Source organism: Parambassis ranga, chromosome 15 (assembly GCF_900634625.1).
Source record: "Parambassis ranga chromosome 15, fParRan2.1, whole genome shotgun sequence".
Classification (NCBI taxonomy): Eukaryota; Metazoa; Chordata; class Actinopteri; family Ambassidae; genus Parambassis; species Parambassis ranga.
In genome coordinates this window covers 7,380,739-7,408,396 of record NC_041035.1, presented here as the reverse complement: position 1 = coordinate 7,408,396, position 27,658 = coordinate 7,380,739, and the positions used below count along the sequence as shown (strand labels likewise).

At 40.2% G+C, this 27,658-nt stretch overlaps 1 protein-coding gene across 1 annotated transcript in view; it reads right to left on the bottom strand.

The window, feature by feature from the left end:
* LOC114447102 (protocadherin-15-like) overlaps positions 1–24,603 on the bottom strand; it is a 111,679-nt gene extending 87,076 nt beyond the window's left edge. Inside the window, exons 1-3 of the mRNA XM_028423160.1 lie at positions 24,513–24,603; positions 14,057–14,071; positions 13,028–13,093 (exon numbers count right to left, since the gene is read on the bottom strand). Of these exons, the coding sequence (XP_028278961.1) occupies positions 13,028–13,093; positions 14,057–14,071; positions 24,513–24,603 (172 nt within the window). The remainder of the gene's footprint in view (positions 1–13,027; positions 13,094–14,056; positions 14,072–24,512) is intronic.
* Positions 24,604–27,658: the final 3,055 nt, after the last annotated feature.

The window sequence follows — 27,658 nt, the reverse complement described above, 5'->3', positions numbered from 1 at the left end:
TGTCTAGTTCTGCATTTTTGTGGTTAAAATTGAGTCAATTGAAAAAGCAGCAGCTGCTTCCAACAGTAAACTGTGATCCCAGGAAGCATTCTGAGAATATATTTCTTTCTCTGGAGAAATACAGTGTTTTTTTCTTTTCTTTTCTTTTTTTTTTACTTCATTTTCATGCTGGGAATGTCAAAGCAAACTGAGCTTATATGAAGCCCCAAACATAATTTTGTCAGGGTGCAACAATACCCCGCTCTGTCATCCTCTGAAATGAGTATAATTTCAGCCTGGGCGAAACTATCAACCTTTTCCTATCACTTTGACAGACAGCTAATCTGCCTGTGTGGATTGCACACACAGGCATTATTTCACGTCACTGCATATACACCATTGCATAAAAAATACTACTGTCGTACTGACTCTTTCAAATAACTGCAGTCACTCACACTTTCTCTCTAATACTCTATAGATTTTTTTTTTTTTTGGGGGGGGGGGGGTTAAAACCAAGATGTCTACAAACACAAATTCAAACATACAACATAAAGTACATATACACATAAACAGAACAAGACTAAGGCAACAACGTTACCCCTCTCAAAAAGGCTGCTGCAGAATACTCTTGCAAAAAAAACACATATCTGGGAAAAAAAAATAAACCTGGTAAAACTTTTGCCGCAGTGAAATAATCAAGTCACTAGGTTGACCTATTAAACTCTGCTGTTACACTGTGAGCCTCATGGATTTGTTCTCAGTGCAAATGTTCAGACTGCAGGCACGGTAGATTTAATTTTGAAATCAAATCTTCAGGACAGACTGCCCATACTGGAATTAATACATCTCCATCCTCCAACACCTGCACGGGTTGCTATTTTGGCACTAATAGCAATAAGGTAATTGTGGTGATGTGAGATTTTTTTGGCCTGTTTTGGAAGGTTTCATCCACCCACCTAAAAGTTGTTGATTAATAATTGATCATTTTTCTCCATTACATAGGTTACAAAACCTCCATAGCAATCAACACATTAGTGTGGGAACCATCTAACACTAATAAAGACATGGACGTGTGATTACCTTATAATGTGCTGCGTGCACAACACACGTATGTAGAAATACGCTGCAGTACATTAAATTTCACAAGTGGATAGTATGAAGCTCAATGCGTGTTCCAAAGGTAGGAAGCAGATCTACCATCAACAAGACCTCTATTTATTCTGAGGACCGGGTGACCTGCATCAAGTGAGTGCAGAGAACACACTGGTGTATTCGCCTGAATGATATGAGATAGATGCACCTACATCATTCAGGGCATTATAAGTTAGAAGAAAGTATCAGCTCCAACTTTGAAAGAACGTACAAAGGGCCACAGCTGGAAGAGAAATGCTGTAAAATGGGAGGGGTAATTCCTGATTATAGTAATCAGGCCAAAAATTTGTTCTAATCAATAATACCACAATAACAAACGCTAATTTCCTCGACTACATCCAGAACTGTGAACATAACTGCCTGCCTACATCCATAAAATCAGATTTGCAAATTACAAAAAGAGCTTGTTGGGCATTTGGATTTTTTTTATATTGCTACTGCTGCCCACTTCCATATAGTGATCTGCCTTTCTGCACTTGTTCAGGCTTGTTAGCTTCACATATTCTTCCTAGTGTCCAAAACTTTGTTGGCAGCACCTGCTAGAAATGACAGAAAGTATAGGCAGCTCTACGATCAGTTTAAAGTCTAGCATTCGGGTCTAACTTGCCTGGAGCTGAAGAAAAATATCCAGATATTAGGAAATTCATACAAAGGAATAATATTACTCTTCCAACATAAATGAGGAGGCTGGAATCAGACTCAATTGTCATATTAGTACAACTATTACTGTGAGGCAGCAGATGTCACTGTAATCAAATTACACTAATGAGCTGACAAATGTGGCACATTACTATTTAGAGTCTCACCCATATCTGTCACATGGTTAGAATGATTTGGTTCCTCTTGCTCCTTTTGACACAAATGGATCCAGCAAATTTGTTTTGACAATGCCACTTACATGTAAAGTGGTTCAGATTGTAGGGCCAAACTTCAGTGTTCTGACATCAGCACATTACGGTAGTTACAATGCAACCAAGCAAAGGAGACTCATGAAGGCCTGTTAAAAGCATGCAACGCTGTGGGTTGGTAATGTGTCAGTTATATAAGACTCTACAATAGATTTTTAAGAGATAAACACTGTGTGCTGCAGGAGATTGTGTGTAAAAATAAATGACGGACGACACAGACGTAAGCACTGATGGTGGAAAGCACATTAAGCTATCGGCAGCATGGATTCTAAAGAAGACAGGCAGCAGTGCTGTTGCTAAAGAACAATAAAAGGCGCACAGTACTTAAGGTATTCGGTATATAGAAACATTGATATGTAATCTCTGTGCAGTGCTGATGTAGCAGACTGCGTGACACATGCACACTGCTAAAACAATCTACGTAAAAACTGCTGCCAATAATACAACAATAAAAAATGACACTGGAAAATATGATGGTCAAATTTCATGACTTTTGGAAAGGTTGTAATGCAATTAGCTTATGTCCAAGAATCAGGTCATTGCCATTACAATCAATATGTCTGTAAACTGTACATCATTTACGTGGCATGTATCCAGGGCTACTTACAATGAGTTACTTACAACGCCTGGCATGGTAGCCATGAGACCTTCATCTGCTCCCTCATAGGCCTCTAAACAGGTCAACACCTTTTAACAAGAAACTTGTTGCTAGGTTAGAAAGAGCATTCATTGCCTTGAGCAATATCAAGTGGTATGCGAGAACCAGCTAATTTTTCCAATCAGAATGGAAAGCCTCAATTCACTGACTTGAGACCTACAATGCTTGAATGCCAGATAGCTTTGTATTTGCCTACACTAACATGATGATCAATGGACAAGACGTTTTTTGACAGTTTCGGATGGTGCTGGGATAATTGCTGTTTTTAACCATTCAGATGTCAGGTAAGATACAAACTACATCATAGAGTGTTTATGTATAAAGCTGGATCCATACTCCATGAGAACAGAGAACTCCCTTCCCCCTGCCAAAGTTACGTCCACAAAATGACGTCATTTTTCTCTCGGACCGCCCGTTGTGCAGCTCTCTCGGACACATGGCCCGGGCAGAACTTTTTCTCTCAAGGCTTTGTGTCAACCATGCTGTGATTGGTCGGAATTTATTGTGGGCGTGATGAATGTGGAGAAGCGCAAGAGCTTCATCAGGTGCAGAACACACAGACAGAAGGAGGAAGTACAACGACGATGGACAGTTTAGATGAGCAGCTGGCAAACAGCTCCTGGAAGAAGAAACACGGCACACAGAGGAGAGTGTCTGTCCAAAAGGTGGCGATACAAAACTAATTCCAGTGTTGATCATGGCGTTACAGTGGCCTGCGCACATTAAACATCGGGAGACGGGATGTATTATTGCAGACAGTCATCCACACGTTCACAGAATTAAACTCACACAGACCAGAGGTCTGCTACAGTCATCTACACTGATGTTCTATCTTTTGTCATGCTATGCGCCCTCTTCCCTGAGCATTATCAGCTCGTTAGGCCAGGTAACCACGACTGTGCTCACAATTTGCAATACAATTGCATTGTCAACCTTTTGTGTGTGACGTGCACTGCGTAGGAGGGCCGTATGAGGAGTTCTGCACACACACGTCTCGCGGAGTATGGTACCTCCATGCCGAAAAGAACTTTTTTTTTTACTCTTACCACCCGTGGAGCGAGTTCTCTGTTCTCTGTTCTCGTGGAGTATGGAACAGCTTTAAGTGTTTATGTGTTAACCTGTTTTGCATTCTCTGAGGGACTTGATTTATATCTCTTCCTCAGACATGTTTCAAGAGGGAAGCTTTTTTTTTTATCTGTGATTCTAAATCAACGCCTAGAACTGCTCCATTGATAATAAATGGGGGGTGCACTTTCCTAGAATATTAGCTTGAAAGATGTCCTGAGTATTGCAGCTGCCATTGCTTTTAAGCAATTCCCTGTGCAACTGTACACGTGCATGATTGGAGAGAGGGGGCAGACCCATCTATCTTTTTTTCTAAGCTTTAAAAACAAGTGATGAATATTCACCAATGTACAACCAAAAGCTGTTACAAGAGAGAGGAATGACATTATGTTTTTAAATGGTGGTAAGCGAATTTGACCCCAGCTGGGTTTAGTGATCATTTAAATGGCACACAATAAAAATTGCCCTGAAAATTAAACAATTTTTACTTCAAAGTTTGGAAAAAATAAATGAAATACAGATCTAGGAAATTACATTCTCAACAGCAGTGTGACTGGATACAATTAATAATAAAATTGCCTGTTGCACATTTTTTGTCAGCTTTCTGTCATAAAAAATAATATATATAAATAATAATATAATATATTGCTATGAAACCGTGGATCCTTGATAAAGGTATGAAATTAAAAGAAACTTGGTAGATAGTAGCTTTTTGAAAAATACGAACTTAAAAAGGCAAAATTTTACTGTTACACAACACAGCCCCGCACTACAGCAAGTATTATATTTATACAGATATATGTCAGAAGATATCATTTATTACCCAACAGTTTTAATGCCAATGCTAAATATTTTCTGCTTCAACAACACATTTGCCTGTATTCACCTACAATCATAGGGAACACACAAACAAAAAACATCTCCAGGCTAACTTTCAGTCTATCCTGCTTCATTATCTTAGAGCACAGCTGAGAGATCAACAAAGCTGCATCAGGAGTTGTTAAGACCATAGATAAGATGGCCCACAAGCCTTTTCACTCCAGCCCACAGACCATTCTGGCCTGCAAAGGAAGGCCAAACAACAACCAAAAATCAAAAAATGGCAGCAGAGTTGGGCCAAGTCTTTGTGTTCGCACCAAACAGCAATATCACGCCACTAGGGGCTGGATCCAAAAGCGAGTCAATTCCTATAGACTCCCATTTTAAAATGGCCAACTTTACAGCGAAACAAACATGTTTACAGTCTGGTATAGGAATAATCCTAGTATCCTTTTTAGTCACAACTGTTTGTATTTTTTTCTTTAACATGCTTGTTTTAATTATATTAGGGCTTAAAATTAGGCATAATTGCATAATTAACAAGACCACTTTGAGTGTCAGGTGTGTGCTGTCTCTCAGCACGAGCTTTCTGCTTCCACGGCTGCCTGCCTGCTTCAACTCCACTCACACTCCACCTCTTGTCTGTATGTGGAGTTTTGGCAGACTCCGATGCTGCCGACATCGTGACTGCTGGAGCCTCCCGTGGGGACTCCTCACAGCAGCGCAGTGCAAGCTTCGTCCATATAGTTCTTCACTGTCACTGGTTGAGCCCAACATCACCACTGCCCCCCCTTCTCTAAACCCTCTATGACCAACTGCTGTCAGCACATTTCCCTGACAGCTGTTGTTGCATTCAGGTCGGGTGCTCTTAAAAGCACATTTTAGACTAGACTTTTAGATGTTTGAGAGTTGGTCCTTTTTCTGATTCATACTGATGATCACTTGCCTTGCAGCATCCGGATGACAACATGGATGCATTATTACATCTGTAATAACGTTCTTTTGCAGCTTACATGGAGGCTCTGTAAGACTAAATTTTAACACTGTTTAATAATACAGTGGTTATAAGACCTGAACTGATGTCCACGTGTATAGAGAGAATCACATAGTATCTGTACATGACAATCCAAACAACTGAACAAGATGTTTTGCCAATTCTAGATAATATTTTTCTCTTTGCTTTCATCCAATGGTTGTGAAGAGATTTTTATCCAAATAAAGAAGTTGCTTAATGGACAAGTCTTCGCAGCACATAGGGAGGCTGAAGACCAGGATACTGAGAATGGAGTTGAATACAGAGTTGGTGGATTAATCCCTAAACAACCCAAATGGCTTCAACAGTGTGTAAGAATGTACATGCTTGAATGAAAGTCAGACTGTGGAGATCTTCATCCTACAAACGTTAAACACTGTGAGTGCGCTTCATTTATCATCATTATTTTACAACTGTGACATACATAAAAGCAGGAATGTGATCAGATGCTTTAATCAGTACCCTTTCTACTGCTGAACAATACATATTGCACTTTGCCTGCTAGTTTGTATTGCTCCAAAATGAGCTCTAAACATGAAATATGGATGACCAATCATTTTAATGTCTGTTCAGCCTAATGTGGGGATTAAACTAATCCTTGATCTCATTATGATGCACAGGAAATTAATTGATGAATGTCCTGTATCTTATTACTAGAGGAACATAAACCACCAGCTGACAAACACAAATAAATCCAACACATGCAGCTCTGGATTCATTGTTAAGGAACACACATGCAACACACATACAGCTACCTACATAATGGGTATTTAAAAACAAATACCTCACTCATAAAGGTTGTGATGAAACATTATTTCACCACACTTACTGCCAGCAGCAACACAGCTTCAAGCATCATTATGGTGTCGACAAACAGCTTGAGGACCGAGAGTGCAATCAACACAAAATTCATTTTTTGGAACTTTTTATAGACACTTAGGCTGATGGAGGACGTAACCCTCTTGAGTTAAAAAGTAGTTTATTGCCCCTTTTTTGGCTCCAGCACAAAAGGAACCTCCAGTAAAAGTGAACACACACTCACAACTAATCTTTGAACCAACCAGTGAAACACAATAGCAAAACAGCATGTAAACAACATGGTTTTTAAAAAGCATTTATATAGGATTGCTGTAGATCTAAAGGGTGCTATTCCAACCACTGGCTTCTGCACATCAACAAAACAAAAATATATATGAAAATTGTATATACACTAGCTCTCAGGGGACTTCCACAGTGGGTAGTTACCCTCAAGGAATCCACAGAAAAGTTCTGCTGCCTTGAGGGAGGTGTGGGGGTGGGGGGCTGTTTAAAAAGTACACTGCTTAAACCGTATATATATAAATATTGTGCCTAACCTGTTTTGTGCATTTGTTTTAGGTGTCATGGTGGTGTTTTACAGACACTGTACACACTGTTGTATTCTAACTGTATCTGTGCCACAGTACAGAGTGGAAAACTAGCATTCTGTGCTGCAGTCCCTTACTGTACATATAGGGAGAACGCTGCAATGAAAAAACGCTGGGATTCCCTCAGAGGAATGTGAACAATAATAAAAAATAACAAATATTTTATGATGACACTTTTAATCTAAAGGGACAAACCCACCATATTCTGGGGAAACCCATAATGCAGTGTGTATTCACTCTAGAACCAGCACTCATAAAAAAAAACATCAAAGAAAACAAAACAAAAAAAACTTCAGTGAGAGAACAAAAAATGGTTTGTGTGAGCTTAGTACAAACTGTTTACTTAACATGCTGTGATATTCTCTGATCATGCATAAAGTAAACACATTAAGTTAGATTAAGCAATTTGGCTCAGATTATTTGCATCTTGCATATTTCATCGTATTTATGGCAATAATGATACAATGCTGTTAACACATGAAAGGCCTGTTTCTATGGCGTAATGAAGATAAGCACAAAGTGATTTACAACAGGTACGCAAGTAATTATGCTGACCGTTTATCTCCACAATATACTGTAATTGCCGTCGTATTTGCACATCAAACGCTAAAAGAAAAACAATAGCATTATCACAAATGGTGGCCTAATTCCTGAAGTAGGAAGTTAACGGCTGGTGCAGGCCTCTCTAAATCTGATGAACAGACCTTCAGTGATGGGAAAACAGAGTTTATCATACATATAAATGCTTGTTAGAAGCTGCACAGAGGTAGTCACAACATGTGTGCTGTATGTAGTGTGTAATTGAGCTTCTCTGTATGTCCTGCCCTCCTGTTTTCAGCGCTAATCCACAAGGAGCAGGTGTTGTGCACTAATCCCGGACTTTCAGCTACGCTCTAATTATATATTGATGACATAGCAATCATCACAGCGTGGACGTGATCGTGGAATTGAACAGAGACCTCTTTGTGCGTACCAGAATAAGGAACAGAGATAATGTGATGAAGCCCTAATCAGACATCTGCAGAAAATTATTTAATTAAAAAACATCGATGCAACACGTCCCCCGGTCATGTTATATTCACACACACTGAACTCGTACTTTGCAAATGTTTAAATGCATGAGCACACACGGCAGCCGTACTCATTTTGTCTGAGCAACAGACTCACAACACCAACAAAATTAAATTGGCCAACTGGGTAGCTGCACCTCATTTTGTCCAGATGTTTCCGCTTCTGCTAAGTTGCAATTATTAAGTATAACAGAAATGTCCAAAGTCCTGATCAGCAAAATTAAAGCTCACCTTGTAAGAATATCCTCACATATTTCCAATGAACACTAAACGTACTCCTCCTGTTTATATAGGGATCAATAGTTTTCCACCATGCTTGCTAAAAGAATTACAAATGATACTCTTGCAATTTGTACAGAGTGACACTGAAAGCACCATACATCAATTTGCTCCCCTGCTGACAACCACTATTGTTTGAGTCTAGTAACATCTACGACTATAGGTGTTTGAAGATTCATCGGCTAACCTTGGACCTGCCTTTTAGGTGCAATGAACTGAATAAAAAATTACAGATCTAATTAATTCACTCATGATTAAGGAATCTGACCCTAAGTTTGCTGCCAGCATCCTATGGTGTGTGTCCTGGTGTGCTGAGGAAAGAATAACAAAAAGGACGCAGACAAACAAAACCTTCAAACTACACATGTCAATGTAAAGAAATAAAGCTACACTGAGAATGACTGAACTAATGACAAGCCTAATGGAGAGAAACAGTGTGAGCGATTGAATTAACTGTAAGGAGAAGAGCTAATGAGTCCTTGGTGGTTAAGAAAAAAAAACACTCACATGGGCTAGCTCGTCTCATTAATTGTTTAAACCTAACACATTAACACTTTCTAGAGATGCTTCCAAGCCCTTTGAATCCCAGCTAACCTGTATTGGACCTGATATTTTGCTGAAGAGGAAAACCTGCACCACTTAATGAGAGCTAGTCATCCTGGATGAGATGAGAGACCTTTAAACAGACGTGGTATTCAGCATTGGCCCTTCATATTTTCTGTTTGCTATCATTTCAGCCCTGTCAAATTTTTTTAATGCCATGTCAAGGCTGCTCTGACTTGAGTCTAAAAACAGAAGCAGGCTCTAAAAACAACATACCACCACCAAAGCACCGAAAAAGAAAAATTTCACAAGTTTTAAGTGGCTGACTTTGTTGATCTACCGACAGGCTGTGGTATCATTGTCAAGTTCTGATGAACTCTTTGAGTGGTTGATTCCAGCGGAAGTTCAGACTGGAGTGTGAAGAGGCAGAGACAGGAAAAGGGCATCGTTTCCTCCAAAAAAGTGCTTTCCATCACATGAATGACGAGTGCTTGCAAAAGGGCATTAACTGATGGAGGAGGAAGGAGTGCTGGAGAGCCTCTTGATAGTGATAATAGCTCACTTTTCACCAATGTCCAATGCAAATTCAGAATTGAAAATTCTAAACCTAAAAAAACACAAACAACAACAAAGCCAAAGAATACAGCAAAATAAACCGTTTGAAGCCACTGGCATGGTACTGAATTGCAAGCTGAAAACTGTGAAGTGAAGTTTGTTGGAAGCACTATGACACACATACACAACAAAGTAAACTTTAACCAGCATGTGCTGCAACTGAAAAGGCAAACATCATCCAATCATGTTTTTAATCACAGGAGACTGTTTCATTGATTGCAGTCTGCTGAAATAATATTGATTAGGGGTGCCTGATATTGAATTTTTGCTGATGTGCTAAATGCAGATATTGTTCCACTGCTTTTGGCTGATTGCCAATATATTCATATTTTTCTACCTAACTGCAGAGAACATCAAGACTTACTGAGAGAAATTAACTCAGTAAATTAGGTAGTTAAGCCTGTAGTGTAGGAGTGGCAAAGCAGAGCAAACATTGATGCTTTAAATACCTCCCTGATGCAGACATATTTGCCCTTTTTACATGCTCACAAATGTCACCATTATTTTTGATGTGACCAGTTCCCCACTATGGAAGACACTGAATGCTTATACATGTATATATATAAATGAACACTAATATGAACACAATAAATCTGCCAGTTTAAGTCTGTACTGCACAGAGTTCATATTATTATCAGCTTATGTTCCTAGGATGACATTCCTCATACTTTTAATACCTGCAGTGACTTGATTGAAGGCTTATAATGAATCGATCAAACAGTATGTCATAATAATTACTGCATTTACTGAAGCTGGACTACTGAAGGTCCGTTTTTGCAATGGAATATCTCTTTACTGCCAAGTTTTATGGATCAATGTAGTTCCCGAATGGATGGATACAATAGATTTTCATGGTCATGTTTGCATCTGCTTTAAGAGAACAGAAAAGTGCTGCAGCATGGCAGTCCACACTGCTGGTGAATAAGTGTCATTTCCTGTCAAACAACTTGTTTTTGAACACTGGGTGCATATACAGGGCATAACTTTAAGGTTAAACATACGTTCTTGTGATTGACATGATTGCTTGCATCATGAATCTATGGTGGATTTTTTTTTATTTTCATTGACTCATTCGAGCCATCATCAAAATGTAATGATTTATCGGCATTTAGAGTGCATCTACCTGGCAGCTTGCTGCATAAAAGACTTCTAAATTGACTTCCTCATAATAAAGCCCTTCAGTAACACTCATTTCTGGTTGCCGATAAGCTGTTGCTCAATATGCAGGGGATTCTCACACGCTTCAGGCAACCGATGATACAAATCATGAATTTGCAGAGACAAGATAAAAGCTGGGAGACAACATCCCCATTTATGGACACAGTGATTTCCCAGCGTTGTTGTAGGAAGCTTCCTGTCAATAGTAAAATACGCCCTCTTCTTCTCTCTCTCGCTCACTCTCTATACAATGAGTGAGAAATCTCTTCAATCTGATTAAATGCTTTTTGGATTTAGCTCATAGGCGGAATAAGCAAAGAAGCCTATAGAAACGAGCTTTGTCTACCAATGAGGGTCGACTGAGTGACTAAGTCTTCATGTGTTGTATCTGGCACCTGTCAGTGGGTCTGCAGAAGCAGCAGCTTAGATAAATTAAACATGTTACGCTTCATTTGAGCAACTGGGTTGCTATCCCCTCATGACTTCTTTTCCCTTTTTTTATGTTCTAAAGTACAAACATAAAAACATGGCAGCGTGAAATGAAGAAAAATGACAGAATATCTACATATAATATCTACATATAGAGCCAGTTAAGAGCTACTCTCTTAACTGGAACAAATATACTCCAGACAATCAATGAATCCACAACTGCTTTTAAAGTAAAGGGTCTTGACAGTTTCACATGTTATCATATTTTGGAGCAACACACCCTGTACTTTCTTGACTCCTCTGCTTCAGATTAAATTTGTTCTTCTTAGAAGCGGAGGGAAAGAGGATTATATATTTATTTGTTTGTCTATCTTTTCTGACCCTGACCAAACAACACCAGACAGACGGGCGATTATGTTGTTTGCTTTCCCATTCACAGACATGAATGGATATAAAGGCAAATACTCAGGACAAAAAAAAAGAGATGGGATCTTATTATGTGCCATTTGTATGGTTTCTGTGTGACAGAGGAGAAGAGATGAAACACATTTAGAAGGATAATTGCTTTGGTCAATAACGGCGGGTTGCCTGTTTTACATTCCATTATGGAGAGGACGGGGCTCTGGTCTGTTTCATCACAGAGAGATAAATAAAAGGATGGTGGAGCCAGAAGAGACCCATATCCCAGGTAAATGAGAGCTTTATGAGAAAGATTAGTGCAAATCCCTCACACAGGGCATCGGCACATGTGGAGCGAGACAGGCTTTTGGATACAGGCTACCTCCATCTCACAAATTCCCCCAGCAATCGATCAAAGCCCCAAATCGCAGCTGCACACACAGGACGGAAAGAGTAGGGGAGGCCGTATGACAGCCTTAATTGTAGGCCATTGCACTGACGAATGGGCAACCCGATCTGACACAGAGCCACACCATTCATACTCCTGGGAAACAAATATGCATGGGAGGTGCACGCACAATTTCTCTCTGTAAGATACACTGCCACCCATAAAGCAGTGGCCCGAGTACAAACAGCATTGCAGGGAAGTGGAGCATCTGTGGAATTGTATTCTGATTGTATAAATAAGCTCTGAATGCCATCTGCAGTGAAAGCTGCTCATTAAACTCTGTTAACCTGCAATACTAATATCTGCAGGGAGAAGTGCGTGAGACAAACACACCTGTTCCATTTAGGGAAAAGCATTCCTCATTCCCTCAATGAACATATAGCTCCTCCTCAGGCAGCACTCAGCACTTTTTACCACATGCACACACACGCCCTCTCACACATACACTTGCCCATACTCATCAATAAAATGTAGATGGCACAGAGTCACGTAGGTAAAGAAAACTGAAGGCAGTTGAGAAGTGGGTGATGGAGAGGCTACAGAGTAGGTTGAGAATGAAGGAGAAGCAGTACACTTTCCCTTGACCCACTCTGCTGTCTGAACTGTGCTTCAGTGATTCCTGTGCTGCTGTAGCACAGGTACACCACAGTAAATACAACCTGCGCAGGGAGCAGACAACTCATTAATGGACCCCGCACCATGCCTGCATGCCCAAACACCATCTGTACTCACTCAGACACATTTCTGTTTTACCCTGCGAGAGCGGTACAGACACACAACAGGCACAGACTGAAATGTATTTATCCCTCATTTAAAACGCAAATGACAAATGACAATCAAAATATGTTGCACAAAATATAAACAGCTTCCATCAGCTGAGCAACTGTGTTTTGTTAAACCACAAAGATCAACAGTCCCAAGAGAGAAAGTATTAATATGTATCACTTTGGCAAAGCAGCACTCACTCCAGTAAAAAAAACAATTCCAGCAGTGTAAGTCACAGCACTGGAGTACAGCAGGAAAAAATGTGAAGTAAGAAAAAGAAGGCTGACTGTTCGGTACGTACCATTGGGGCTCTCCTCGTCAATGGTCACTATGGTTGCAGGGGGTCCTGGCCGGGACAGCTTACACTCTGCATACGCAAGAAAAAAGTAAATCAACATCAACAAAACATTACAGTGTGCCTCAAAAACTATTGCAAGTTAAATAGTAACATTCATGCTCATAACTGAGGAATAACATTTATGCTACCACATCTGGTAGAGAAATTTAAAAATTTGCTGCTGGTTAAAGATCCTATGTTTATTTTTTCTTAAATGATGGCCTGAAGCCCAAAAACGAAAAATGGAAACTGTTGGACCAATATAAATTTTGCATACAACAGTTAAAATTCTACCTCAACCAGCTTCAGCATGAAATTGATACTTCAGTATGCACTCATGCATCACTATTAATAATCCAATAATGCAATTTATAATAATGTATCAGGTTCAGGGAATGTTTTTCAAGGTTTGTTATTACTTCTGTGCTTTTTCTTTTATAATATTCAATGATGGACTGATATACAGTCCAAATGTTGCCGGCAGCAACAACAAACTGACATACAATCACTGACACTCTAAATATTTTATTTGTCTGAGGAAATAAACCTCAAAATGTTCTTCCAATGTCTTCCTGTCATACATTGAGTTGTCACACTGGTGTAACAATGACTGCGGCCATGGAAACATCAACAGGAATGGACTCTACGATACTGACACCAGACAAACAGGGTGGTGAAAGCATGTGGCAACATCATAAGCAGAGCAGCTTCACAGATGGAGGTTACAGCAGCTAGATGGTACGCGCACATGGGACACAGGTAATGGCAGCCTGACAGACAGCACCAGATGGGGCAGCTGGAGAGTTGGAGAGGAGGAGACAGGAGAAAGGGAGGTGTCTAGTCAGGAGGAACAGGTGCAACGCGCCGTGCAGCTGATGCGAGTGGAGTTCAGGATTCAAAAGCGAAGGTAGAGGGAAATGGTAAAATAAACATAGGAATGTAATCATACGGAAGAAAAAACAGAAAACAGACAACAGCTGCCTGCCCTCTTACCCTCATACTGCCAGTCTGAAGGAGTCAGAGGTTAGTGTAGCCAGAGGAAAGCAGTGCAGAAGCATGGAAAGGAAGAAGAGCATGAGACTGTTAAGAACAGAGAAGTTAGAAAAGAGGAGAAAATATCATTATACAAAAGAAGAGCTATTAGAAGACAGAGAAATGATCGATGTTAGTGACACCAGCAGATCCCTTCTCACTGCCAGTAGCTGTTGGCTGACATCACAAAACAAGAGAAGGAGAGATGTACATTAAAACATGAATCTAACTATTTACAATTTATATCTCTAAATTAAGTAGTTCTAGAAAGAAGAAAAAGACCCATGTGCTCCTTCAAGATATTGAATCTCCCAAGCTTACTCAGATCGTGTCATCTTACGTTACATGTAACCAGAGGCAGAGAGAATGACACACACATCAGCAGTCAGCAATCTCGTGTTTCACACCTGCCTTATGTTTCCTGACTTCAGTTGTGCAACTATGCACCTGTTGCCAAGTGCAAACAAGGGGATAGTTTCTTTATAAAATATGCATGCCCATGAGCCTTCATTAATGTGATGGTTTAAAAGTGCATATTAATTATCAGAGATTAAAAAAAAAACCTTAGGATGTGATGCTGCCTGTGTAGATACTATAAGCAATTAAATGGCAATGAAAACCTGAGGCTACGATAGGGAATACTTCATGCCAATTATTAATTGCAATTTCAGCTTCTTAGTTCTTGCACTATAAGTTAGTTATATGTAGACTTTCTTTAAAGTCAAGAACGGCAATGAACGGCACATACCACCCTCTCCTGATCTCAAACTCCTTGAGGAATAATTATCAACACATACACACAGTGCACTGGTTATACCTCATGTGCACTCACTGTTAATTTTCAGAGTCTCCATGAGTTAATAGCAATTAGAAAACCTGTACACAACTGCTAAAGGAATGGGGTTTCCTTTAAGAGCGACAAAATGAACAGAGCAAGTGGGTCACACCTCGCAATCTGAGACATAAACAACAAGCAACATCAAAATAAGTATGCAAATCTCCTCTGAGAGAATATTCTCTGTGTGAAGTAGAAGAGTGTGCCCGAGTGAGTGAGTGTGTGTGTAATAAAAGTTACTTGCACTTATTTTGAGGAGCTTTTTAAAGGATCACAGACAGTCTGTGTTGTTAGTTTTGCATATGTGTGTTCAGGCTGAACTGTATGTGTATGTGTGTGTGTCTCTGTGAGTGCACATCAGAATGTGTGGTTTTAAGTGGTGGTTGTGAAAGTAGCAGAGAAAGATGTGAGGAGTTTGGTTTGAAGACAAAAGGCAGAACCAAGCAGAGATGAAGAATGGCACCTTCATTTGCAGTGATAGCGGCCCTATGCTGGGATCAGACCACAGGCATGTGTTGCACACAAACGTTGTGTTTGCAGGTGACATTTTCTAATGACTTTCTATGTCAAGCTTTCGACGCATTTGAAGAGCCTTCCAGAAAAATGACAATACATTTGCCATAACATATATACAGTAAACTACCATTTTATCTAATCATGAATATGAAAATAGCTATGATCTGCATAAAGAGAATGGTAAATGGATAACTGGTAAAGCAGGAAAACTGTCCCCACTCAAATCCACAGGTTATTTTCTTACAAATATAAAGGTAGTACATAAAATCCATGTTATTATAATATTTTACAAGAAGACATTGGGATAAGAAACAATTATCCTGTGGGTTGTGGGTTTCTCGTTGTGGTTGTTGTGATTTTAGCCTCAATTCATTGGCTCCCAGTGCATTTTCGCATGGATTTTAAAAAATTTCTTTTAAAATTATTTAGTTTTTAAATGTCTCCATGGCTTTGCCACAGTATCTGTCCAAAACTGCTTTAGCAGTTCGCTCCCTCATGCTCCCTCAGGTCGACAGATCTGTCTCTTTTAGTTGTTTCTAAGACAAAGAGGAAACTGAGAGGTGGTCACGATTTTTCAGTCGCTGCCTCAAAACTATTGAACTTGAACTTGAAGTTGAAGTTGTATATCAGGCAGGCTGACTCTCTTTGGCTTGTAAGGTTTATTTATTCACTTAACTTCAGGAAGCACCAGACACTCCCAAACCCGGTCAGCATCAAGGGTACCAACGTGGACATTGTGGACAGCTACAAATACCTGGGTGTCCACATTGACCACAAACTGGACTGGTCCACAAATGCAGAGGCAATATACAGGAAGGGACAGAGTCGCCTGTATCTACTGAGGAGACTCAAATCCTTTAACGTCTGCCAGACCATGCTGCAGATGTTTTACCACTCGGTGGTCTCCAGTGTCATCTTCTACGCTGTAGTGTGCTGGGGCAGCAGGATGAAGACGGCCGACACCAACAGACTCAACAAGCTCATTAGGAAGGCTGGCTCGGTGCTGGGAGTGGAGCTGGAGTCTGTGGTGGAGGTGACAGAGAGGAGGATACTGAGGAAACTCCTCAGTATTCGTAACAACACGTCTCACCCCCTGCACGACACACTGCTGTCCTACAGGAGCACATTCAGCGGTAGACTGAGACTACCGAGGAGCAGCACAGAACGCCACAGGAGGTCCTTCCTGCCAGTGGCCATCAGACTGTATAACTCCTCCCCTTTCTGTAGGGAGAAGCGCTAGATAATCATGTCAGCAATCACTGTCATTCCCTCCACTGGTCTATATTTATGTTTACATAGCACCTTACATCTCCATATTTGCATCCATGTATCATATATTGTGCTCATACTGCGTACTGTACTCTGATTGGATTATAGTGACACTTATACTCTTATACTCTGTACTTAACTGCATTTAATGTACCTCTGGCACAAGAATTTCCTTTTCCGTATATATATTCCGTATATATATATATATATATATATATATATATATATATATACATATATACACACACATAGATATATATACACATTTATGTGTTTTATATGTTCTTTTACAGTATGTGCAGCACTTTGGCCAAACAACAAGGTTGTTTTTAAATTGCTTTATAAATAAAGTTGAGTTGAGTGTCTAAAATACCTTGATATAAGATGGTAACCAAACAAAAAGTGGGTGGTAAACAAAAGGAACAGCTGATTACATAGCTCGGGGAGGATCCATAAGTCAGGAATGTGTAGCAAATCTTTATCAACTTTATTTTTGACTACATTATTAACATTTTATTTCAAAAAAGCAGATGACTGACTCCAGTTCCATTAATCGGTCACACTCTGAATGTCGGTCTCATATCAACATCTCAGCTGCAATCTAGGATTTAGATATAACTTTGAACTGCATGCACACTGAAGCATAGATATATACATTTCTGTACCATGGGTTTACATCAGGCTTTAGTAGTAGTAGTTTGCTTGACCATAACATCAAGCAGCATACACTACACACATACACTATACTAATCACTACTAGGTTATCAGGGCACTGAGCATTTCAGAGGCCTAATTTAAAGACAATCGATATCTTCTAATTTTGACCTTGAGGTAAATTGCTCTCACCTAAGGAGATCCTCTCACTAATCAACCTAACAATGTTGACTTGAAGCTGTAAAACTTCCAATTATGAAGTGATTACCACTCGTCTCACAGAGGAATCAGGTGGGGGAAAAAATGATTGCAAGCAAGCCTCAATCAATTTCTAAAAATGCTTGTGATTGAACAAAACACTTTCCTTGCTACACCACATCACATCTGACAAAAGGGATGAGAGACGATGCTGCAATCATCAGACAATATAAATACAGTGATTTCTTGTAGAATGGTTTTACTCATAAACCTTTTAAAACGCCCGCTTTTAATGGCTTAGTGTATTTAACACTTCAAAGAGAGCTGTACATGTTTTCCTTCTTCCTACACTTAGTCCTTTCCGTATAATTTTCAAGACAATCTTCCAACAACCTCCAAATCAATCCAAGTCTTTACAAGTCAGCTCATCGACTGCCACGTTGGAGCAACAAGGCAGCGATGAGATGAATTCTGCTCACTGACATTTAGTTTCAAAAGACATTTTTACCCTGCCACTCGATTCAATAGCCTCTGCTTTCCTGTGGCTTCATCTGCAAAAGCACCTTTTTAGCAACCGATAAATCAAACTGCTGCTCCCCGGGAACGGAGATCTCAAAAAAGAGACTTAAAGGACGCCTAACCCTAACAAGCGATGTGGACCGGGAGGACGCTCCATCTCAATCAATCTGGCAGACCTTTACAGCAAGCCTACAAAGGATCAGGAGCATCGTATTGAGATAACTCAGAAATTCAAATGACTTCACAAACTAGCGTGAAACATGCTTGCCCTCTCTGGATGTGGGCAGTCATTAAAAACTGTCAAAGAAAGCGAGAGATCAAAAATAGAGAGGGAGGGAGAGAGAAATAGATTATTGAGAAAGGGCAGAAGCAATGGCGTGGAAAGTAGGAAGTCATTTCTCATCCTTTAGATGGATGGCAAACTGCCAACACAAGGTTCATCTTATCATAAAATGTTTCACACCATATATGTCCATATGAAATCATAAATGTCGCTGCCCTTTCATAAAAATATCAGGCACGACATGAAGATAAGGAAATGTCTAACAGAGCCTATGGAAAGTTACTCTGGCACAGGAACAGGGCATCTCCGATGAAATCATTTCCATTTTTTAAAGCCACCTGAGGGAGGAACATCTGCAGATCTGAGCTTAGAAAAGCATCCATTAAAAAAAACACATCAAGGTTGGAGGTTAGACTTTATGACTAATCCCCGGGGTGGAAGACAGCCATGGGCAGGGATGAGTGGACACAGGGCAAACATGGACACTGCTTTAATTTCCCAGTTGGATTGAGGGAGTTTATTTATTTTGCATGAACTTGTGTCCAGTTGGGCAGAGGGACATTCTCAGACAATTCCAGTAGGACCTGGCCAAAGGGCAGCTGTCCTGGCGCTCTCTGCTATCTAATGGCTGCTTGTGAGGAGACAGCAGGTCAACACAGATGAGCAGTCTCTGTCATATGGAGCAGTTGTCCACAGGGGTTTGCTGTCAAAGCTGAGCAGCTGATGATATACTGAAACAAATGACATAAATGTAAATGTTCAAAAGGGTTTCATTTAAATTATGCATTGTTTATGTAGCAACACTCATCCTTAACTAATTTTATGCACAGTACTTCATTTAGAGTTTCACACGAAGCTTACACTTTCCGTTTAAACTTTAAAGCTTTTCATGTGGAAACGATGCTGGATCAGTGCAAAAAGCCCTCTGCAGTTAAAATTGTTGACATCATTACTTCACATTTCTCCACTACTGCATTTAGCACATGGTGATGATTCATACCACAGTGAACACTGTACACGTCACACTGTTTTATTTTCCTTTACCTTGTGTAATGTCTAATGGATTTAGGGCCTGGTCTCACACAGCAATCCATCATCATTGTAATCCATAAGAGTGTAGGCGCATTGTGTTGTTGAAGTAAAAAGAAGATAATAAAGGTAAACAATACCTTTGTTTAAAATCTCAATAACAATCATTCTGATAAAATAATAATAATGTGTTGTTAGCTGATTGAAAATGTGTACCTAATTTGACCCCTATTTTTATTCCGAATATAATATTAAGGACTGACCTGTACTCATTGTTGGTTTGTTAAAAAGTCTGGGATTAAACCTATGTCAAAGAAAACATATTTGCAATACTGACCAAAGACATTTAACCAAATGAACCACAAATCAATTCAATTTTATTTATATAGCGCATTTTACACTCAGATCTGTCTCAAAGCACTCAAATCCAACACTATGTTGCCTTCCCTGTACTGTAAAACGCTACCACTTGCAGTAAACCCCTCCTTACATAAAGACATTTAGCCAATTCACTAATCTCTTACACAGGAGAAAGAATAAAGCACTTAAATCAATATAAGGACAGCCTGTGATGCTTTATACTGTGCTATGCTGGGCAGAAGGAATGTAATCACTGCTTCTGACTCTCACTCTTCTCTTACAAATCACTAGAACTGTGGGTCTCTCAGTGGGACTTTGTGCAGTAATTGTGTGTATGCTCTTATTTGTACGGGTTGCATGTGCGACAGAATGTGCGATAAAACACATGGAAAGAGAAAGTGAGGCTGGCAGACAGACATGTGGAGATGACAATGACTTCCTGCTGCATCATCTGGTTGACAATAGTTACTTACTTTCAAATCTATCAGTTTGGCCAGTTCTTTATTGTGCGTGGTGGTCTGATGAACTACAATAGAAGACGTGATTTGTTACCAAAGACTGTATAAAGATGGATGACATGACAACTCCCCAATCTGAAGCCAAAACATGCTAATGCTAAATATGGTCGAAATTAATTACTGTTGGCTTAAAAGGGAATATAAAACTTAACAGTCAAAGGCCAATGGAGGGCTACAGGAAAAAATGAAGGAGAGGTGTGCTCAATGCAGGTGGAACAGCAACAACACAGTTTCACCTATTGACCTCTATTGTGCAGACTCTGGTTTCAAAATGATGTCTTTCCCCAACATGGAAGCAACTGATGTACAATGGGCAGAGGTGGAAGCTGAGTCGTGTCACATCTCTTTATACACTAGTCTATGTTTGTTTAACAAAAATGAAGTAGGCTTGTTTTTAAAACTTAACATAACAGAAAGCAGGACAGGACTGAAGTAAACAACAACAGCAGCACTCCACCTGAGCATCAAACTCTTTCAGAGGAGAGTGACCAACCAGTCAGCCAGCTTCTACTACAGCCCTGATAAAGGACGGTAATGGGGCCTGTGCAGACTCTCTCCTCTACCCTTGTTCAGACTCCCTTCTCATTGCTGCCTGGGAAGTTAACCACACAGACAGCAGGGCAAAGGTTGCACATTGTCACATACTCTGGTTTAAGATTGGCCTGTTGATGCACACCACAGGCAGCACAGTCTAACCAAGAGTGCCCCCCCTCCCTCCCTACATGTGCTGCCCACAGCCTGATTACAGCCTACTGGCAAGCAGATTAAAACCCCTTCCCCCTGTCACTCCACTGCTTCCACCACTCCACAGGCTTCTGCTGCAGCCAGACACAGTCTGCACATCTGGCCCCTAATCAGACAGTCCCAAAAATAGACAAACAATTGTGGGTCAGAATGGATGTGCAGATGGGAAGAGAGGGGGACAGGCAGAGAGATGGAAATAGTGTGAGAGAAGAAGGTAGTCTGATGTCATATGCCAGAAGCGTCCATGGTCATAAAAACTATCCTTAGCGCCACACAGACAACCACACAAATACAACTGAGCATGTGTAAGTATAAGTGTGTGTACGTACATTTGTGTGACATCTGGATGTATCAGCGGAGGGATATAGACAGCGTGCATCTGTCGGATCTACTTCTGACTTAAGTTTGACCTTTCATTACCTTTTGCTGAACTGCTGCATGCTACTGCTCCCATCTATCATGCAAGGCTTGATGGATACATGGTTCATTGAAGTGTTTACATGCACATGGGCACAAAAGTAAAATATTATTCTCTAAAAATAGGAAAGACCATAGAGCCCAGAGTAATGTCAGAGCCAGGGAAAGGGCTGAGCACAAAAGGACAGCATATGGAAGAGAGGATTAGACATGAAAAATAAAAGCAGCAAAGGTGTTGAGGAAAGGAATTAGAAATCAGAATACACGTGGGAGAAGAAATAAAGGATAGGAAGAGAAAACAGTTTAGATTTTCATTTTGCTGCTTATTAGTTCAGACTGATCAGCCATTTTCTCTTGACAAATGCAGCTATTAGTCAGTTACAAAAGAAAATGGCATGGGTCCATTCTCTGTTTTTAAATAAATGACATGAGGGTCTAGAGACCACTTGTCGCCATATTTATTTGATAGAAGAAAAAGCCAAGGATGTCTCGATGTGGGCAGAGCCAGGAGATTTATGACTGAGAAAATGAGGGATGTGGTGTTGAGGGGTGAAAATCCCTGTTCAAATCAGGATCATCCCTGGGTGACACTGAGTGGCAAAGGGAAACAACAACAGTGACCCAAATCTACCCCCGCCAACTGTGATGTACTCTGTCTCACCTGCTGCTACAGTGATGACACCGAGGATCATTTGCTGATGGATTCTGATCCAATCATGGCTCATTTGCAGGGTTCATAATTGTTTTTGTCTGCAGCCAGTAAAATTGCAGGCTGCAGGACACATGCATAATCAAAAAGCTCTTATGACAAAGTCACAGAACAATGCCTGATTTAAACAAAGACACATGCCTGGATAAAATGTGTGCTCTGATCCTGAACCATTTGGTGTGAGAATTTTGATTTAACATAAAACTTCTTTGGCACACCCTTCTGTACAATAGAATGGTTTTACATGTGTGCATGTGGACTAAGGATTGTAGGTCCAGAATACACAACTACATCATGGACAAATCTGAACTTAACGAGGTAGCCTGTCTTTTTCGAAAAACTAGTTTATTTATGATCTACTCATGCTCATTGTATGGTAGCGTTCCACAAGAAATGCCTCAATTTGCTGGGGTACAGAACTTATACAGTACTCCACTGCTCTGCCATCTTGCACAGTGAGCTGCTGCCAACACTCCCATGGAATCAGGTCCGATTTGTTATAAATCGGTAAATAATGACATTTGAGGGCCATGAAAAACATGACAGCAAGGAGCCTCTTAACTTGTCTGAATCTCCCTGCCTTTGACAGAGAGCATAATCCAGACAGTAATGACATATTGCTTTTTTTGGCAGAGCGCATAGTTACTTCCATCCATCAGTCTTCTTAATCGATTCGCCCAATTAGAGCAAGCGAGACAGCACAAAAGCTCACAGATCCCCTCAACTTGCTCCAGCTCAAGCAAGGGGACCCTGAGCTGCTTCCAGGCCAGCTGGGAAATAAGTTCTTTAAATCTCTCCAGCGGGTCCTGGACTGACCTTGGGAGCTCATCCCAGTTGGCTTTGCTTGGTAGACCTCGACTGAGAGGGGTGAGCAGGGGCCATCCTAACCAGCCTCCCTCTTCTACATGAAGAGGAGTGGTGGACTCCACTCTGAATGGTTAAGTGGTCCAAACAAAACTATTTTGTAGCCAATTGCATCTAGAACTTTTTTTTTCCACAGCAGAAACATGACAATTAAAAAAGACAATATAAACGTAATTTTCAAGCGACAGAGCTGGATGTAAACATGTATGAGGTTTGCTGTGTTTACACTGTAGCACAGAAATAAAACTTTTACAAGAACAGAAACCAAAGCAAGCAGCATTGTGAGCTAATAAGTGTCAATTTGTGTATGAAAATCACATTTTTAATTGCTCTAAACCTTCTGTTTACAAGCAAGAGAGCAGTGAAAGAGTGGCACAATATTAGAGCTCATTAGCTGTTAAACAGATTCATTTTACCTTAAGGTCAGCGAATCTACAGGACCATTTATCTCCTATGCCAAGCAAGACTGTTTACAAACAGGCCCTTAAAGTGATGACTGTGTATGTAAAAGACACAAACCCATATTCAAAGGGGCTGTTTTGGGTCAATAGTTTACCTTACTGCACACAACAATTGACCTGGTTCGAGCATCAGCGTGAGACTTAATCCAAAAACACAAACCAGAAGGTTCACATGAAAGGTTCAGTCAGTCATAAAGAAAGTCATTTGTCTTCTCTGCTGAAATGATATCCTATAAACCCATTAAACAAAACCGCTCCAAAATAAAATCTTAATTCAAATTGCATAAGCAGCAGTAATGCTCTTATCTAAAAATGCCTTTACATTAATAAACCTGTCAACGAAGCCTGGCAAGCAGGAAATGGAAAGAAATAGGGGTTGGGATAAAGGGAATTTGCTTCTCTAAAGTACAGCATCTTAAATTTGACCTGAATTGCAATATTGCCACACAGGCAGAAAACATGTCTCTGTGTGTGCAGCTTATCCTATATTTAAAGACATGCAAGGCTTAGGATTCAACTTTAACTGGCACCTGTTAGAAACTGGATGAGTTGAGTCTATAAGTCGGCATATTCTCTCTGTCATGTGGTGGAAACGAAACATTAAACTACATGGAGAATGCTCTAAGAGGGAACTGTGTAGGAAGAAAGTTGGATTTACAGCCTCCTTTCAGTTTATGGCAGCATCAAGCTAATTTGAATAGGATGACTGTACATATACAGTGCCAGCCAAGTTATTTGCAGTGTTCAGTAGCAATGTGCATAATTCTGAGAGAAGGAAGAATTCATATGACACAGTAATGAAGATATTTGGTAAACTGCACAAAGACCTTTAACCAAGAGATTTTTTATTCTTTCCACACCTCTGGTTTTTTACATAATAACAGTAACAATAGTGTGTTTTTCCAGTATTTTGGCCTTCGGACAGTGAAAAGAAACATTGGCTTTTTTAACATTACAAATTCTCTCTTGGCAGGGAGGCCACAGTTAACTGAGAAGGGGGGAAGGCCTGAGGGTGATTGCCACAGTGATGGCTGTTCATACCTTCTGTGTTCTGGCCCCAGCTGTGGTTTAGCAAAGAGAGGATTGCCATTCCTGTCCCCAGCCATCTGACGAGCCACCACCCCCGTCGCATCTTCTGTCAAGCCTTATTGACTGCCCACCTGGACAAAAAAGAAAAAAAAAAGAGGAGGATTTTTCATTCATGTCTCTACGAGCCCTCTGGGCCTTACTGTGCGCAGATGTGACCAACACGCTCAGACACACTGCATTATCATTAGGTCAGAATTTCTGAAGAAAACATCTCCCAGTCCAGCCTTGATTGATCTATTCCATTTACATTTGTAATTGATTAACTCTAGAATTACTGAGAAAAAATAAAGAAATATTTAGAGTTTTCATTCATGTGCATTTTCTAGTGTAAAATACTGTACATTTGAGAGGATTCAGAGCACTTCTGCCTTATGTAACAGCCTATACATGAATATTAAGACAGCACAATCTGTCTCTAGTGGCCCAATACACACATAAACAATCATCACTCACTAATTACTAAACAAGCCCTAAATGAGCCAAGACAATAAGCAGCAATTGTATGCATGTGCCTATTGTGTATTGTAACTACAAAGACTAGTATATAATTTCACCAGTGGGTCAAAATGTGTGTTTAAATCATTATTTTGTTAACTCCTTATTATAAAGCACTTCATGAAGTGTTTTTTGTTCATGTACATTTATAGGTTTACTGAAACCAAGGAGGCCCTGCACCCACAAGACCCTAGTCTGCTCTGATAAGTCAGTTCCACTCCAGTTATTCATCTGCCTGTGCAGGGCTGCCAGTGCAGGAAAGACCTGAGGTGTGTGACATACAATTTTGGGAAACCAGCCTTCTAAGTGCAGGATGAGTTACCATTTTGCATCAAATTAAAGAGTCCTCTAGGTCCATTAGGAACCATTAGGAATCCCTCACTGTCCCTGTTTGGCACCATATTGATGTACAGGTGATGATTCATGCAAAACAAATTATCTAAAAACTCACATTTGATTTTGGTCACTTTGAATTTGAGGAACAAACATCAAACTTTTATCAAAGCTCCAAGCGGTGAATATTTTATACTGACCAGAAGAACACTGCCTGAACAGACAAACACAAATAACCCTGCAGCCTTGTATAACAAACTGCAGCACCGACGATGTATCAGCTCCTATACATTCTGACAGTATCTGGTACAAACTGACAAAGGATATTTACAGTAAATACACCTTGTGGAAAACACAACAGCATGTACAGATTGCATGCTGAGCCCTGTCGTGCAACTCGCACACTCTACTCTGTGCTCGAGGAAGGTAAAGTGTCATGTGAATGAGGAATAGACGGGTTCTGTCTGTCTGAGCTGTTTAATGTCACACCTTCCTCACAAGGCTTATTCTCAGAGCAGGCGACAAGCTGTGAAATCAGCTTCCATAGCATATGCTAAGGGGACGAAAGGGGACTCACAAGCATCAACACTCATATCAAAGAGTGTTTGACAGAATTCAACTCAAACTGTCAGCATGTTTGTATTTTTGTAATAGTGATATCCTTCTCTTTCTCTGCATATCACACACACATAGTACTTTATGTATTTATTTTTTAATAGATTTCTTATGAATCAGTGCAGACATACACCCAAACATGTTTTACCCAATGTACCAAACAACAGAAATCTTGCAAGAACGCTCTGTGGACAGCAGGAGTCCACTGTGCTCTGTTCTCTTACAATGCAACAACAGGAATGATTTCACACTGGTTTCCTATTCAGTCCCTGCCTTCTCATCTCTTTGACTCCCAGTGGTGTTCTCTTTTGAAGCAGATTTGATTTCCCCACATTCGTACATCTATCTTTCTTAAGAGGGCTGAGTAAGATTTGCTTTGATCCCTGTCACATAAGGAGACCTGGACCTGCACAGGCAGCCACCCTAAAGAGAGAAGTCATTTCTTTCCACAGCTTCCTCTAGATCTTCTTGTGGTTGACATGGGAACACTGTATCTCATTTACATAGGTGAACAGTGATGCTCCTTCAAACTTAATGAACAGAGAAACTGGAGAGATTGCTGAACGAATACTGAAAGAAAAATAGCACCAATACTTTGTTTCAAAGGCAGTGTTTTCATGATAGCCTGATTTACAAACCATCCATATTTTCAGCAACATCCCAATGACTATGATGAAACTCTTGAACTCCACTTTAATGCATATTATGCCACAGTAAGTTAAGCGGCTGCACCAAATAAAAACAACATGCATTTATGCAGAGTCTCTGCCATCCTACTGTATCTCTGTCATGAAGGAGGAGGAGGCATGAAACTTTGAGGGAGGACGAGAAGTGTGGCGAGGTGAATAAAGCAATCATTGTTATGGATTACACAGAATGAGGATGCAGTTCTTTACTTCTAAGTGCAGGCGCTTTACACCCCCTTGAAATAAAAAAATAACACAGCCATCTCCTTCCTCTGTGTACGTTCGATCGCCTCTCATCCAGCATCGAGTTCTTTTTCCACCTCTTCCTGTTCATCTACACTTTGATTGTTGACAGTCTGTCAAGAGAGGTTCCAGAAACAGAAATGTATTTTATTAACCGCAAAACATAATAATAGCAATACAAGCAGGAAGATGACCACTGAAATATCCTGTCTTTTACTTAATAGCACAAGTATGGTCATACCTCATCATGGTCATATTGTTCATTTGTATTCATCAACAGTGAGTTTCTGTTCTTGCAAAGATGTCAAAATGAGATTGACAGCTACGGTACAAAAGGTTTAAATTCCTTCCCTAAACCGAATCTGTTGAAAACCACCATTTTGCAAAGGATTTGACACCCTCCATTAATCTCGGTTTATCAGTCGCTTGGTTTTTTTCACAGGTAACGAAAATTGCTGACTCATCAGTGTAACAGAAACGCCTGATTACACCTTAGCGGCTCCTTCTCGTCTCGTTTTACAATACGTGGTCATGTCATCCCATTGATCGAGTGACTAGATGAATAACAATGCACTATAAATTATGCAAGAATCACCAAGACATAAACAGTGGGAGAAGCCAGTAGCATATGGCATCATAAATTTGATAACAGCAGATGCTATTTTACTGACTAATGCATAAACACTGCAGCACAAGAACTATTCGTTTAATCACCACATTTACAAC